The sequence below is a fragment of the Melanaphis sacchari genome, unplaced genomic scaffold (genome assembly GCF_002803265.2).
Source record: "Melanaphis sacchari strain LSU unplaced genomic scaffold, SCAv2.0 Contig31_pilon_pilon, whole genome shotgun sequence".
Taxonomy (NCBI): Eukaryota; Metazoa; Arthropoda; class Insecta; order Hemiptera; family Aphididae; genus Melanaphis; species Melanaphis sacchari.
This window is the reverse complement of record NW_020271193.1, coordinates 1,493,005-1,510,897: the sequence shown is the minus strand read 5'-3', so window position 1 is coordinate 1,510,897 and position 17,893 is coordinate 1,493,005. Positions and strand designations below refer to the sequence as shown.

Genomic DNA, 17,893 nt, shown 5'->3' with positions numbered 1-17,893 from the left:
TAAACAAATTCCACTCGATTATCACTAGCAAATATTATATTATCAATTAGTTTTTTTATTAACAAAAGATTTGTGGATAAAAGAATAACGCCGATTTAGTATAATAATGTGTATAAACTATAAATCTTATAGAATTAATTTAATTATTTATTAATGTATATGTAAGTGCCATTAAAATTGCATCGTTAAAATACCTATAGGCTATATTTTTCCACATTCACTGTAAATATTATATAACTAATTTGCACATGAATTTTTTATTTTAAATTATATTGTTACTTTTATTAATAAAAAATATATATATTAAATTCGAGTAGGTATTGTATTAAAAATAATAAAACATTTTTTTTTCATATAAAATATTAAACATTAATTGCAAAAATACAATTTTAAATTAATAAAAAATGTATGAATATTTATTATTTAATTCAATGTTAAAATATTATCTTGATTAGTAACCCACAACGGTATTAATGATTAATTATATTAGCAATATAGAATATTTTTTATTAATATAACATAATAAAAGATAGGTAAAAATACATAGGTATTAGAATTACTTATTATTAATCATTAGATACTAGGTATAATATTATTAAGTTATAAACTTATAAACTTTAGGTACTACAAATTATGTACCTATAGGTCCTATAGGCACCTGATAATTTCTACTTTCCAGCTATCAGTATAGAATACCTTTAATTATCAATGTACCATACCTAATGAGCAGTGACCAATAAATTTTAGAATAATTAATTGTTTTAATGGTTCTTAATTATTTCAACAGATGTCGTTAAAAGTATCGTATTTGAACAGAGAACACTAGTTAAAATCAATCATTTTATGAACTGAAATTAAATGGTTTCGCAATGAAATATTATATGCAAATTTTTTGTCGCAAAGATTGCATAAAAATTGTGGTTGTACTCCACATTCAAATTTAAGATGTCGATCAATAGAGCATTTATTTTTGTATGATCGTCCACAGTTATTGTTAGGGCATAAAAATCTTGATTTCATTTTATCTGAAAAAAATAATATAATTAATACTTAGTACTTACTTTTAAAATAATAATTGGTTTATTAACAATGTAGGTGTCACAAAGTAAACGTAATATACATCACAAACATAAAAATGAATACAAAATATTTTTGTATAGCTATAACGTATTTCAGTATTTGTATTAATATAAATTAACAATTTTAAAAATAAAGGATGCAATATTATAAGAATTAGAGAAGGTGTAGATAATACTTACCGATAAATAACTAAAAACAGACAGATTCAACACGGAAATTAATTTTGGTTGGTACAACATTTAAAAAAAAATTGTTATTAATATTACCTATTTATATATTGTACTGGTATTTTTATTATTTTATTTTATTTAAATGATAAATATATGAAATAATGATATTAAATACCACGGAAGTTGCTTTGAAATATTATCTATTACGAATATACCTAAGTTATAAAAATTAAATAAGTAACTGTAGAAGATTTGTTGAATTTAAATTTATAGGTACAATAAAATAAGTAGGTATTAAAAAATATAAACTTTAAAAAAATATATAACAGGGCATTATAATCTAATAACTGATTATTATTATTATAGTAAAAAAATTATTATTTAAGTTAACATTGACAGATATTATTTGCTTATCAATTTTATTAAACAAATTTTTGAAAAACATCTATTCAAAACAACAAAGACATGTTACATATTACATGCAATGTACTATTTCCTCTACCATTCAAAAATAATACATTATTAAATGTTCAGATTATAAACTAACATTAGCGTCCGATTATTTTCATTAAATCATATTATGTCTATGATACACTACTTTTATGTTAATATATACTTATTAGTTTTTATAACTATCAGATTTAAAAATACATTTTAGATAGGTATACATAAATATGGTAAAATGTCTAAATAATAGTTTAATTTTATAATAATATAGTGAAAAATATATCTTTTACAAAAAATACCGGGGCGAAGAAGGGGTGAAATCACCATATTATGGGATTTTTGCAGAAGAAAAATGTAAAATGTTGCTGTATGACATTATATAAATATTTAAATTTCTAAGTACCTACCTCATTAATTATATCAATGAAAATATTTAAAATAAAAATTTAATATTTGCTTCATAATAAGAATATTATGATATTATACTATAAAGAGTGTAGGTACCATTACCTACATAATATACATGTGTAAATTGGCATACATAAGTACATAATATTTGATATTAATTATGTGTTATAAATTTATATTTCATTAATATCAGAGTTTGAAGTGGAAACAAACTAGAAAGGAAATGCAACAATGTAAAAAAAATTTGTGTACACCTTCCTGAAAAAGATATGTTAAAATATGATACACAGAGAATTTTTATCAACAGCAGATTTAAGATTATTAATTGAGTTCAGTTAAGTATCTTAAGTATTAACAGTAACTTACTTTATAAATAAAATTATCATCAAAAAATTAACTATAAAGATCTTCTTAAATCTTAATAATAGATTTTAATATTTGTTTGAAGAATTAATATTCATAGGAATCAATTATTTTCAGGATAATATTCTATACAGAGACCAATACAATGATTAAATTTTACTATTTTCTTTAATAATAAAAAATTAAGTATAAAACTATACAATTAATTAATCAAAAAATATGATGTATTAAAGCTAAATGTTTTTTTTTTGTTTTATTATATGCAAATCTTTTGAGGCAAATTTCACATATAAATTGTGGTTGTATTCCACATTCAAATTTAAGGTGTTGAGTTAAAGAGCCTTTATTTTTATACGATCTTCCACAGTTGTTAGGACATAAAAATCTCGATTCTGAAAAAAAAAATAAAATATTCAACGACTACTATTCTAATATAGTAAAATAATATACATTTATAGCCCATGATGACATAGGCAATAATCAGTATGGAAACTGATAATTTAATTAAACAGTATATTACATATTGTAAAAAAAAAACCTATTAATTAAAGTATTAAATTTGTGGAATTATAGCTTAATTATATTCAATTGGAATTAATTAAAAGAGCTATGCTAAAATATTTTTAAAAAATAGTGTTTTCTATCATAAACACTAAAAACACTGCAAGTGTATTGATTGTAAAAATTTGAGCTCATAGGTATACAATTGTACAAACATTTTCAATAATTAATAAAAATATGTTTTTATTAATATTATTAAAACTACATTAATTCTAATATAAAAGTTACAGTATTTAAGTATGTATTCAATATAAAAACATTAGACACGGTTTTAGCCAGTAAATAAAATTATTATTTTTCATATATCAACTGTCTATGAACCAGATACACATGTCTTTTCATTGATTGTTTATCAGTAAATTTTTTGTGGCAAATATAACACATAAATTGTGGTTGTACTCCACACTCAAATTTAAGATGTCGACCAATCGAACATTTATTTTTATATGATCTTCCACAGTCATTTGGGCAAAAAAACCTTGTTTCATTTTGTTCTAAAAAAAAAAAAAAAACATTTATTAATTTTATAAATGAAAATAATTATTAACAATTAGCATATCAATACTAGTATATTATATTGTAGTATGTGCATCATAAATTTGTACACATATAATTTATAAATATACAATGTGAATTGTATTTAAATTTAATTTGTCAAATAAGAACACTTAAAAGTTTATATACTATTTATACTATTCAAGGTGGGTAGTAAGAATAATAACCAGGAAAAGGATTTCAAGGATAGTAAAAAAAAAAATAATAAAATAATCTGATATATTATTTACTATCTTTCTAAAAAATCGCTTTCTTATTTGTATAATATAATTTTTTAGGAAAAATACAATAATATATACATTATTATGTTAGGCCAGTCAGGGTTTTAATTATTACAAATATCCATCTAAATGTTGTAATGTATTATTTTCATATACGCATATATGTATATTAATATATTCGGGACGCAAATTACATATATTACACCATTACATAAATTATAGTTGTGTATTATTTTTAATTGCATATTTTCAATTACTTAAAGTGAACTATAACAATTTATTTTAAGCTTATGAAACATAACCAAATTCGCTCGATCTCGTTTGGGCATCACTATTGTTAATTTTGAATTGTTTTGTAAGACACATATCGGCCGTTTAAGAGGTTGTTCATCATACGTACATCAATATTACTTAACATTAGAACTGAAAAAAGGAGTATAACCAAAATCGCAAGTTGTTTTATAAATTTAATTTTGAAATTCGCACTTCTCTAAATTTTCTTTAGTAATAGTCAATTTTCAAATATTGTATAGGTATTTCTGTTTTAATATATATATTATATATATCATAGTAATGTTAAATAGGTAATCAGTTATCAATAACATTATGGGATTAATAACTAAAGTGTATTGTTGACTACTGACCAATCAATTTTTATCGTATAAGTATATCAAGCTAGATAGTAGATTACTGGATATAAACGATATAGTAAAACCATGAGACACTGTCGAGATGTATCTATATAATTAGAAAATTATATTATCATTAATCATACTGTAATTATGACTTTTGAGTATGTAGTTACATTTAAGAAAATAAGTCAATTACAATTCGTTAATTAAAAATCGTGGAAATCTGTAACCATTTTCCAAAAAAGATTATTTCGATAAAAATAAATTGATGAACACCGAAGTATGCGGTATTAGAAATGTGTAGTGAACACATTATACATATATCTTCATTTGACAGATTCGGTGGTTGAAAAATACGAAGAAAATCAAATTAAGAATTATAAATTAATCGGTCGTTTCAAAAAATGACATAAGTCACAGTTATTAAAAATAACTTAGTTAAAACTAAATTTGTCACTCATATAATAAAAATATCGTTTCGTTAATTCGTTTCAACAATAAAAGGGTTAAGGGCTCGGAACTTAACGCACTTAGAAAGTAGGTACTAAATAAACATGATACATACACTTATGTGCTTAAACTAGTAAAATTATGCTTTAAAAATATGCATTCATTTTTACAATACAATATATAACATCTAATATAAGTTTGATATAGGAAGCTTAATTAAGATTTTCCATCTCTAAGAAATGAATATATATATAAAGCTAATTTTAAAGTAGGAAAATAGTTTAAATACTCGTATTTTTTGGTCTATCTTTTATTTCCTCTGAAGAAGTTTCGGATGTGTTTTGCGAGTTAATCGAAATCATACATTCGTACCAAATAACGACATATTGAATTTTAGTGATAATTATATTTAAGAAAATTGTTTATTTTCATTAGATGTGTGAGTAAAAACTTCATGAAGTTTACTTAAAACTACGAATGGACTTGAGGCATTTCATTTACATTACAATGCACAATTTTACAGTAATAATTCTTCAACATGAAAAATATTAAATACTCATTTTTATATATTATTAACTTAGTAAATTTAATATATTTATTTTTTATTTACTTATAGATAATAGAAACGTTGAAAGAAATACAGTCAGAGACTGAGAGACGTATGTTAAAATTAAATATATTTAAATAGTAGGTATTCACAATTTACAACAGGCTTCTGAACTTCAATAACTAGAATACTAGGTAATATTCAAAAACATTGACTTAAGTATAGTATACAGTATACTATTGGTAAAATAAACAGGTTTAATTTAGTAAAATAATGGGACATTTCAATATACTATATATTTATTTATTTTCAGTTTATTTTTACTCAAACGATACGTAAATTAAATATTTGTATAATACCAAACTATGTTTGTAATGTATAATATTGATATGAACACTCTTGTTCAGTACGTGCATTTATATAACTATGGTTAGAATTCAATTAAATTAATCCAATTTATTTTTAATCGTTTGAGTTAATCATATTTATTTTACATATGATTTATGACAATTAATGAATTTTCAATCAAAAATTATTTTTTATGTTGTTTGGAATGTTGATAGGCACTTGATGTACGATAATTTGATGCAGGTAAACAAACAATGCGTAAATTATATGATATATGATGTTATAGCTTGTAGATAGAACTTATTATTATTATTATTATTATTTTATTATGTAATTTTTCTATAAACCAGTTATTGACTGACTTTTCAATGATTATTTAATTATACAAATCTGAAGCAATTCAGTCATTCAACATCGATTCCAATTTACAATTGTATTTGAAATGACGAGTAGCCAATTGTTTATCTTTGTATGATTTTCCACATAAATTGGGTAAAATAAATTTTGGGTATTAAAATCGAAAAAAAAAACATAATTTCAATTATTTATCTATTTATTACTTTTTTTTTTGTGAAATAAAAATGATATAAATTATATTATATATAGAAATAAAAGTATCGAATCGCAAACGTTTCTTATCGAAAAATAGCCGTGGGCTGTTGTCGATTACAGTACTGCTCAATTTTGACTTAACTTACTTGATATCTGAAACTAAAGTTCCTGTTTGAACTCACCAGTTAAGTTAAGTTACCTAACAAGAACTAGTCAATGAAATGTATATATATTATTTGGAATAAGAATCTTAATATCTTAATTTTTTAAAGTTAATAATTTGTATAGGTACATTTACCTACATTTTTTTATTTTATTTTTAATTATTAATTGATTAGAATAAATTCATTAACTCATAAACTCATAAAGGAACACAATTGATTACAATTAACAAATCATAAATAAAATATAAGAAAAAAAATAAATGAAAAATGTATCTTTTAGGTGTTTTTTATTTTTATATGTATTGTTGGTGATAGGATGCAGGGCGAAAATACCGATTTTGGCTACTTCTCTCCACTACTGTCATTAACAAGCCACCATTTGACATTTTTTTTTTAAAGTAAAAAGTATCATATACTTGTCAGTTGTCACCTGTATGTACAATATGGTCAATATAGTACATATGGTTGAATACAATTTATAAATAATAACATATAAGAAATACAGAAAGAAAAATACACATAATGTATAAGTGGTGGGAGTAAAATATTAATTATTATTTAATAAAAATTTTAATATACAATATAAAAATATAGGACATTAACGCAAAATACTTGTTTAATGTTTCGAGAAGGAGTCGCATTGTAAATAAATATATATTATATTTATATAATATGCAATGTCCCCAATCTGACAAACACATATTCATAGAATGTGTCACTTATATTCTGTTTCAAATTTCAATTTATTCTAAGAGAATACAATTTTTTTCACAAATGTAGACTGCAACTACAGTGATAGTGAACTTCGACCTACGCCGAATCCGGAACCGACGTCAACGGGCAATCTTGTCCGAATTCATCAATTAGCTTCTATATAGTCACCAATCAACATTTTTTGAAAATTGCCATGTGTTTGGGCGAGTTATTTTAAAACATTGTTATGTGTTTGGGTGACTTTTTTTTTCAATATACCTACTGGGATGCTGTATTTTACCAATCAATTTTCCCTCTCATTTAGACAGACTTGGGGCGGCTGTCCGTGAATTCCACGGGTATGATTAAAAATTGATGTTATGAATTATATTAAAATATAATGAAAATTTAAATTTTTTTTCTTGGAAATTTTATTCCCATACGTTGTATATACTCTAAAATCTTAATTTCACCTGATATATACTTATTTCAGCTTGTTTCTACATATTCTTGTTTTTCTAATATGACTTTTCGTCGAATATTGTAGATATTTTTATTTATAGCATATATTGCATTTTATGTTAGTTTCTACTTGAATTTCGTTTTATATTAAAAATATAAACAATTTTGAGATCCATATTTGACATAAACTCACTAACACTATAACATACAACTTCATGTTTTCAATGTACAAGCAGACTGATATTTGAAAATATGATAAGTTCTACTAGTTGTCCGACCTGCATATAAGACTGTGCCATTTTTAGGTTGATCTAAAATTCCCTATAGATTTTATATAATAATTATTGTTATCTAATTCTTTACATTTTTATCTTTTATATTGTCTCGCTCAAACACATTATAAGAAACTCGTCCAAACACATTACTATTTTTATGCGGGTAAAAAGGTAATTCGTCCAAACGCAGACCGCCCCCTAATCGGTATCAATATTCTCTTTTGAAATAGATGTTAGCCTTAAAGACATGGTACCGAGATAGTTAGGAACAAAAAATATCAAATATTTTACTAATAAATAAAAATAATTTGTATACTTTTACACTAATGTTTTATTTAATTCCTGCAATAAAATATTTTTAAAAAATTAAGCATAACGATATATTTATATTATAAAAACTTGAGACTTTTTTTGTACAGTTATATTCGAAACGATTTGGGTGATTTTTTTTATAACTTATGGGTTTGGTGTAAAGATGAGTCAATTAATTAATGAAATACAAAAATATTATTTATTAATAAGTCATCGACGTTTTTTGTATCGTGAGTAGTAACAAAATGAAGTGCGTTGCTATATGCAGTGTCATGTTCAGTGTTCTTACTCATTTTTTTTCAGTATTGATCCAGTGCATCATTGTTCAAATGGTTTTAAAAATAATAGACTGCTTGATGCTTGTTTGTATCATCGTAGCAGCGCCACAGCGGAAACTTTAGTAGGTATGGGTTTATAATATTCGCAGTTTACACAGCTTTAACAAAATATTTGCATGGGCCAATAAGAATATTAACTTTAAATATTTTCAAAAATAATGCAAATATAAGGAAATTGTATATTATCATTGTTTAAAAATAGTCTATATTTTTAATTGTCAATTTCATGTTTTCTAAATAACGGGTTGTAGCTATAGTCAAAATTATTGTTGTGCTTACTGCTTATTTTGTTATGATTATTTATGTTTTAGTAGGTAAAATATATAAACATAATGTATTTATATTCATATAACAATATATTGATTTTTATTTTCATTATTTTAAATATTAATAAAAATATAAATATAGTATTTAAGTATCAATTTTATTATTCAATGTAAAAATGCCATTGAAGATGATGTTGTATTATCTGGAAATATTTATTATGTAATGTTAGGTATAAACCAATTATATTAAATTTCTTTTTAATGATCGTCTATATTTGTACGATTTTCCGCAGAACTCGGGGCAAAAATATGTCGTTCTTGTTGATTCTGTGAAACGATAAATTTACTGATTTTCTAGAATTCAAAAACGTAAATTTAAACAAAAATAAAATAACACACTGTTAAAAAAGGTGTTTAGTGGCCAGGCGAAGAATTAAACAAGTTCATAAAGTTCTTGGTTTTTTATCGAATGGACATGCATTATTTTATCATTCATAATTCTTAACAATTATTTAGTAGAAATAAATTCTTAAATTCATAGCCGATAGGCCAGGGGTCAGCAATTAAATTCTATGACGGTCCAGATAATATTTGAAAAATAATTTTTGAGGGTCAGAAAAAATTTAAATATTAGTTCATAGTTGATGATAAACGATGAACGTCATCGTAATCTCTAAATTCATAATAAGAAACTTATATTTTTGGCGGTCCATTTATTTTTACTCTGCGGCCAAATTTGGTTCACAAGCTGCCTATTGACGACCCCTGCGGCACAGGCCATAAGTAAATATGGTAGATTAAAATTTTATAAATTAATGTATATGGAGGTTAAATACAAATATATTTGGCAAGTTTCTTATATTTATTATTGTTCATTACAAATGACATTATTGACATTGCGAATATAACTAAGGACAAAAAAATCAAATATCTTAATCGAAATTAGTGTAAATAAATGTATATTAATATTTTATTGAATTTTTACTGCAAAATATTTTAAAAAAATAAGGACATCTTAATGATAGATTTAATTTTATTACTTTATTTAGTATTTTTAATTGTTTATAAATACAGTCCCATAAATTTAATTATTATGTTGAAGGTTCTTATTGTTTTAATAATTTGCCGTTGTAAACAGGTACCTACTATTAAACAACAGTTCAAATAAATGTAATGATAAATGAGCCTTATTTATGTTTTTGAATCATATGTTTTTTCATTGATTCTTTTAATGCGAATTTTTTGTGGCAAATCCAACATTCAAATGTTGGTTCTACTCCACATTTAAATTTAAGATGTCTCCCAACTGATCTTTTTATTTTGTATGATTTTCCACAATTATTAGGACAAAAAAATCTCAATTGTTTAGTGTCTGAATCTGAAAAAATAATAAAATTTGTCAAAATTTTTATTCTTTCATGCTGAGTTATATAAGATTTTATTAATAACTAAACTTGAAATTTCATTATATAATGTTTTATCAATCATAACCAAATTTAGTCCAGGGTATACGCAGAACTTATGCTATTCATGATTTTAATTCCATTTTAAAAAGATTTTGCATTTACGACATAGGTATCTTACATTTTACAAACATAAAGCAAAGTTAATTTTATATTGTAAAGCTTTAATATTAGGATAAATGAACTTATAATCATATTTGAAATTAAGAACATTATTTATGATTGTACAAAGGTTTTTTTTATTCTTTAGCAAGTTATGAATCAAATTTTAATATTTAACACTCAAATAACTTTATTAAAAATTGGAATGAAATAAAAAATTAATGTGCAAACAGAGATAATGTTCTTACTTTTAAGATTAAAAATAGGTTAATTCACTTTAGTTAATAACATAAAGTTGGTTCTGTTGAAAGCAAATTTTATATTTTCTATGTTGTACATTTGTAAATTGGAGACACAACACGTTTATGATAGGTACAATGTTCTTTTAGAACTCACATTTATTTGAATAATACAAAATGAAATAATATATTTTTTCCGAATTACTATAATTGAACATATAGATCTTTTCATGAAATCAATTTAATCTTCTTAATTTAAAAACTTAATTAAGATCATATAGCATACCCTGGTCTAAATAGTTTGAAATTACATAAAAAATAGACCACAAAAATAACATAAAATTATTTCATACAGTATCTAATTCTTTTAGACACACTGAAGATATTAAGTTTACACAAATTAATTTAACCAAGTTTCAAACATGAAATACACATTAAATTTTAATTAAAAAATATAAATCTAGATGACATTTTGTAGTGTGATTAACATAAGGAATGATGAAAATAGTTCATCTAAAAAAAATACAATAAAACTAGTAATCAATAACCACCTATCTTAAATTTATAAGTAAAGTTTAACTGTAAGCAATAAAATACAAATCAGATTTGCGAATAATCACAGACATTTAAATACAAAACGATGATAATAAATATGAGCCAAAGGAAAGAAAGCACATAAATATAATATTCTATATTTTTTAATTAAAATATATATATATATATAAATGTGATAAAAATTTCAATTAAAATTATCATTTGTTGTAAATAAAAATGTATTGATCACAATATTTAACAAATGAATACAATACTTATTATTAAATTAACAAAAGATGCTATGGGTGTTATTTAAATATTAAACATAAATTTAGATTAATTTAATAATTATAAATGTTAATATATTTTAATAACCATAATGTTTATCACAGTTATAATACTCAAATGTGGTTCTATATCACAATCAAATTCAACATGTCTGCCAAAAGAGCTTTTAATTTTGTGATCTCTCTATACCTAAAAAATAATCTTTAATGACATATTTTTGCAATTAAACTATTTTAATTTACATTTGAATAACATATTTTATAAATAATATACATATTACAATATATGTTCGAAAAACTTAATAATTGAATACATTATTATTATATGTGTTGATAATATAACAAATATTTTAATACATACAAACTTTAGTTTATAGCTCAAAATTATTTTTTTTAAATAAGTTCACATTGCTAAAAATTTTTCAGTTATGTAAAAAATATTGGCATTTTTAAATTAGTGAATATAATTCCTGTTTAAAAAACCAAACAAAATAAAATATAGACATAATATTATCTATACAATTATTTACAGTAAAATCTAGCCCGATTAACAAACAAACTTGGGGAAAAACCTACAATAGTTAATTAAAAAATATATTTTATAAATTATCTTGCATTATCTAACTTAAATTATTTTTCATGGATTTGCAATCATTTTGTGAACACATATTACATGATTTTTCAAGTGGTCTTTTCTTCCGAACGTTCGATAACAAATATTACAAACAAATCGTTTGTAACCACATTCGTGTTTTAAATGATGCACTAATCTGGGTTTATGTGAATATTCTCGGCAACAATTTGGACATGTAAACTTATATGAAATGGATAGACTTGATTGCCTTCTGTATTCAGATAGGAGACCTAAATATTAAACAATTGATTAACAATTTATACATAAGAACAAAACTAAAGTGAATAATAATAGTGTGCTGACCATGTTCATAAGGTGTTGGAAAGCCAATATTATAATTATTGATATATTATGATAAAAAAGAAGAATTACCTACATAGGTTTGTTGTATGTATATAAATGTAAGTTTAAATTATATCTATTCTGTGTACATGACGTGCTGGAGATAAAAGATAAGTTACCTTTTAAAAATAACAGGCGTAAAATAATTGTTGATACATATATGAGCAATCTTTAAACAAATTAAAAAATATTAGGAATAAAAATATAGGTAATAATTAAACAAAAAAAGAGACAATATGATTATATTAAAATTAATTGTATTCTGTAAGTAACTAGGTTACAAAGAGTAATACAATGATATTTTCAATAATTTATTAAATTATAAACAAATGCAACATTATCCAAGAAAACATGATACATATTGAAATACAATAGAAAATATTAATGAAAATATAACATAAGCAAATTTCACACATAAAATAGTATTCATTTATTTAAAATAATATACATTTGAAAAATTAAGGTGAAAATGAATTGGTTTAGTTGTTTTATAGTTATTAATGTACTTTTAGGTAGTTAGGATTATATAAAACTACTAGCATTTCTTTGCCCGTACAAAATGCATCTGTGTTAAATGTTGTAGCTTAATATGTTAAAATGCTAACATTTAGCATAACCCATGTTGACAAATAATATTTTTGGTTTTCTGATTTAGTTTATAGATGATATTTATGCTTTATTTTGATAATTTAACAAAAATATTTTATTTTATTTATTTTTTTAAATTATTTTTCTTTTTCTTTTTTATTGAACATCTCTAATTTGATTTCCTTTTCATTCTGGGCCAAAAACCAACAACTCATAAAGTTCCTATATTATAAACCAAAAACAACGAAAACTTTTGTTCTGTTATATTATACCAACTATTCACTAAAGTACTAATTTATAATAATAACTAATAAATGGTAATATAGATGAAAATAAATATACCTTTATGTGCGTATTTCCTGATTACTTAAAAAATTAATTTATAAAATTAGAAATATGCTTGAAATCTGCACTGCGATGTACTCATTCTTTAAAAAAAAAAAAAATACCAAAATAATCAGATAAGTAGTTTTAGAAAACACTGCGTAACACAGATTTATATTTTTCCGTTTACATAAATACATAATCAATAAATTTTTCAGAACAACTGATATCTATACGGGATGTTAAACACATAATTTGACGGACAAAAAGATCAAATTGCAAGTAGTTGGAAATCTATGACACCACGCCTCATATAGGTATGGAATTTATACGTTTATTTCAATTACTAATAACTAATTATTTACTAACATTATTGGACTAAATTTATGCCTTTGACATTTGCGTGATCATAAGGAACACACAAAAAAAAAAAAAATTAAATCAAAATTAAACCGATAGTTATTGAGTTTATTTTACACAAAAAATGCACTTATAGCTTTGTAAATTAGTATAGATGGATATTATAAAAATATGATAGAATTTATAATTATCAATCATATTGTATCACACAAATAACTATGAATGATACCAAGATGACTTTTTAAACTGCCTTTTTGACTAAACTTCTTATTGCACAACCAACATTCAAATTGCTTGCGACCACCACATTCATAATTCACATGATTGAAGTAACTACCTTTGGACTTGTAGATTTTGTTACATAATTTATTTGGGCATGTGTAAATTCCAGTATTTTTTGATTTAAATCCTAAAAAAAATTATTGGAATTAATAAAAATATGTTTATTTGTTTACTTAAATATTATAATATTAGGTAGTTATAAATAAAAAGCTGGTATAATATAAAATGATCTTCCATTCATAATTTTTATGTTATGTAAAATAAAATATAAATATACACACAGAAATCTAAAATTAAAAAAAAATTTAATTATAAATGGATACATGTATGTGTAGTGAAAGAAACAAATTATTTTATTATTTATTCTTATATTATGTGCATATGCAATTGTTAACATTAACACATTTAACAGTAGTCCAAGACATTGGAAATAAATATAAATTAGGCATAATGACAATATAATTGATTCTTATGTTTAATTAATACCAACTATATCAGAAATAAACAAATTGTTAATTAAAAACCAACCACGATAACTTAATATATAAAGATTACTTAAAAATATGAATGGCGAGATAGGTATGTGCCATAATGAGATAAAACATCGTCTCATATTTTGTTTATACTGTATTTGTAAAAAAAAATAATTTCATATTAATTTAATAAAATCAAATTATTTGTTTGTATTCTCAAGTAAGTAGATGTTGTTTCGTAGTATTCTATGATGCTTTTCTTTATCTAAACAGTAATACAATTCTTAAAATAGGTATCAGATATTCTAGTTAATACAATTTAGTATTTACACGATACTATATAAAATAAGATTAAAATATAATAGTAATATCAGACACATGAAAATATTTTTATTTCTTAACATAAGATATATTTTATTAAACTCAATTTTTTCCAATAACTTTATGTATTATAGCTAAATGATTTTTCAAAGTAACTTTTTGAGAAAATTTTTTATAACATATGTGACACTGAAATCGTCTTTGTCCTCCACACTCAAATTTTAAATGATTATTTAAGCTCGCTTTCAATTTATATACACGGTTGCATGATATAGTAGGACAAGTATAACATTGGATCAATTCTGGAAAAAAATATCATATTAATACTTACAGTAGGTATGTTATTATATCACGATAGAAATATATATTAGTTTTACAAACAAATTAGACTTTATGCATATAAACTGTTTAATATAAATACTATATTATTATAAAAGCGGAATACAGCATACTAAAAATAAATAATAACATATATTTCTACTAATTATATAAATAATTTTTATTATTATAATTTGTACTTAATTATTTTATAGTTCACTCATTTACTATAAGCAATTGGATCATTCATAATTCATTTTCACATATTAATTTAATTTTAGAAAGTATTAAAAAAAAATTAACCAAATAGTCTGTGAATGTAATAATTATAAACATATTATTAATAGCTTTAATATCAATGTTTCACATTTATAATATTATTATATTATACAATTAATGGTATTAGTTTTAGTTTAAGTATAACAATTTTAGTTATTTAATAAATATGTTTTTAAATTATACATTATAATTATTATAAAATATATAAGTGTTTAATCTTAGTAAATGAGTATAAATTGTAATTAACTAATAAGCATTTATGAATATATAATAATTATATTTATTCATTATGTGAATGTCGTGTTAAATACAATTTATACACACACACACATATAATAATCCCGCTCCGGCGAAATCCGAGTGATACAATGAACAAACATTAGGTTACCATCGAATATTTTGCATTGTTTTCATTTAATTCGATCAATTTAAATATGATTGTTAATTAATTGTAATTTTTGTTATCACAGTAAGTGCATATTTCTTTTCGATAGGTATCTAATTATCTATAAAATATCAAAAAGATTTTAAATATATATATTTTTTAATTTTTAACTATTTACCACGACTTGCTAACTTATTTTCTATAATACATTTAAAATCTCCCCTTTACGTCCACATTGTCCGCGATTCGACTGCGTTGGATCACCTACTTGGGAAATTAAAAATTTAAATGTGTTTAACAGGATTTTCAATGGTGATCGCTTGAAAATCAAACACTCAATTCGACTTTAACTTTTTTATATGCAGAATGGCACAATGCTTTCAACATCAGGAGGTATAACAATACACCGTAAGCGGATTGCCCAGCCAAGTATCAACAATCAACATACACCGGGTGATGATTGATAGCTAGACACTAAATTACCATTTTCAGAATGTATTTATTTATTTCCTATACACAAATGCACCGAGCAAGCTACGGGACAAGGTGTATTACACCTGTGAATTTATTGTAATAACCGCCCACTAAACGTTCAAATTCGAATTTTATAGACTTTTATTGTTTATGCGTTCAAAACGACACCGCCAAAGTGTAGAGCCGTCAAATCAAAGGTTTTAACGTTACAAATGTCGTTATCATCGGTTTTGCCTACTAGACTTTTCTAAATGCGGTATTCTAAAATCTTGTCTCCGACCTATAGGGTATTCACTTTCTAATTACGGTTTTTTTTTAATTGCTGTCTCCCACCTAGAAATATTCACTTACAGCGGAATTTCACCGGTTCTTGTCTTTTTCTTAGAATATAAAGCGAAGAATACCTAGTTCGTTTTTTTCCCCGATGGATATAGTGTACTGCCAATCAGAAAATTAAATTTTTTTTTTATTTATACGTCGTACCGCCGACTACCGTTACGAGTCTCGTTTTTCCGCTTTTCAGGCCTTTCGAGATGATTTTTCGTCGCGTTCTCAAATTTATCGCGTAAAGCATGTCTTTTTCGTCCCGTGCGGTTTTTTTGCAAGTTCGGTTCTCGGCCGTAGCCGTAGAGGTAACAGAGGCGGGCTCCGGTCTGACTTTTTTTACGGTTTTTCATTGAATGTGAATTTGTTTTGCTTTGTTTGTGTCCGCGCGGTTTCTGATTGCGTAGAACGCGAATTTGCGAGCCGCACGTGAGCCGTTTGTCTCCAATTTCGGTTCGGAAAATGGGTAGGTACACGCATTGTGTTCTACTGTCGGTTAGCCCTATTAACTATTGTCATATTACTGCATTTTTTTTTTTTTTATTCAATAAATCGCATTATTCATCTGTATGAAATAGGTACGTGTTTTTTTGTTTTTGGTGTCTTAACTCAGACACCTCCACGACTTCATCAGTACTATCTCGATAGTGTATAAAATACTTTGTGTATAAAAAAATGGCATACCTACCATTTAGTTTTTTGCATAAATTTGGAGTGATATCATAATATATAAGTATATATGTATGAGGTATATTTAATTAATGTAGATGAAACACTATAAACGACAATAATAGGTATGCGATTTAAGCTTTCATAACACATGAATTGTAAAGATTGCATAGATTAAACAACGTTTAATGCAGTATTCGTTACTACACTAAAGTGGTTTAAATGCTCGAGATTCAGCATCGGTTTCCGACTCCAATGAGATAGACGCGATAGGTCCCTCAGTGTTAGGTAGACACTAGACAGGTTTAAATATGATTATAAATAATAGATTTTATTATACAAGGCACAAGCATAACATAAGTTTCTATCATATTGTATAATACTTATAAGTGATTTACTCAATTTAGTCGAGAAGATGATTAATTTTATTATTATTTTTTTTTATATACGTATATTATAGCTAAATCAACTATAGTCATTAGTAGTGGGATTTTTTTTATTATCGTATTGTATATTTGTAGAAGATAATATTATGTTCTTGTATATAGACCAGCGGTTCCCAAACTGTGCTCCGCGGAGCCCTTGGGGCTCCGCAATGGTTTCTCAAGGGCTCCGTTCATTATTACACAAAAATGTAATAATTTTAAAATT

General features: G+C 24.1%; 1 protein-coding gene across 1 annotated transcript; it reads right to left on the bottom strand.

The window, feature by feature from the left end:
* Positions 1-605: 605 nt before the first annotated feature.
* LOC112596449 (gastrula zinc finger protein XlCGF8.2DB-like) lies at positions 606-15,361 on the bottom strand. Its single transcript, XM_025342138.1, has 4 exons — positions 15,340-15,361; positions 13,926-14,126; positions 12,193-12,333; positions 606-1,025 (listed from the first exon to the last, which is right to left on the bottom strand). Exons 1-4 carry the CDS (start codon positions 15,359-15,361, stop codon positions 823-825), a joined length of 567 nt encoding a protein of 188 aa, XP_025197923.1. The 3' UTR covers positions 606-822.
* Positions 15,362-17,893: the final 2,532 nt, after the last annotated feature.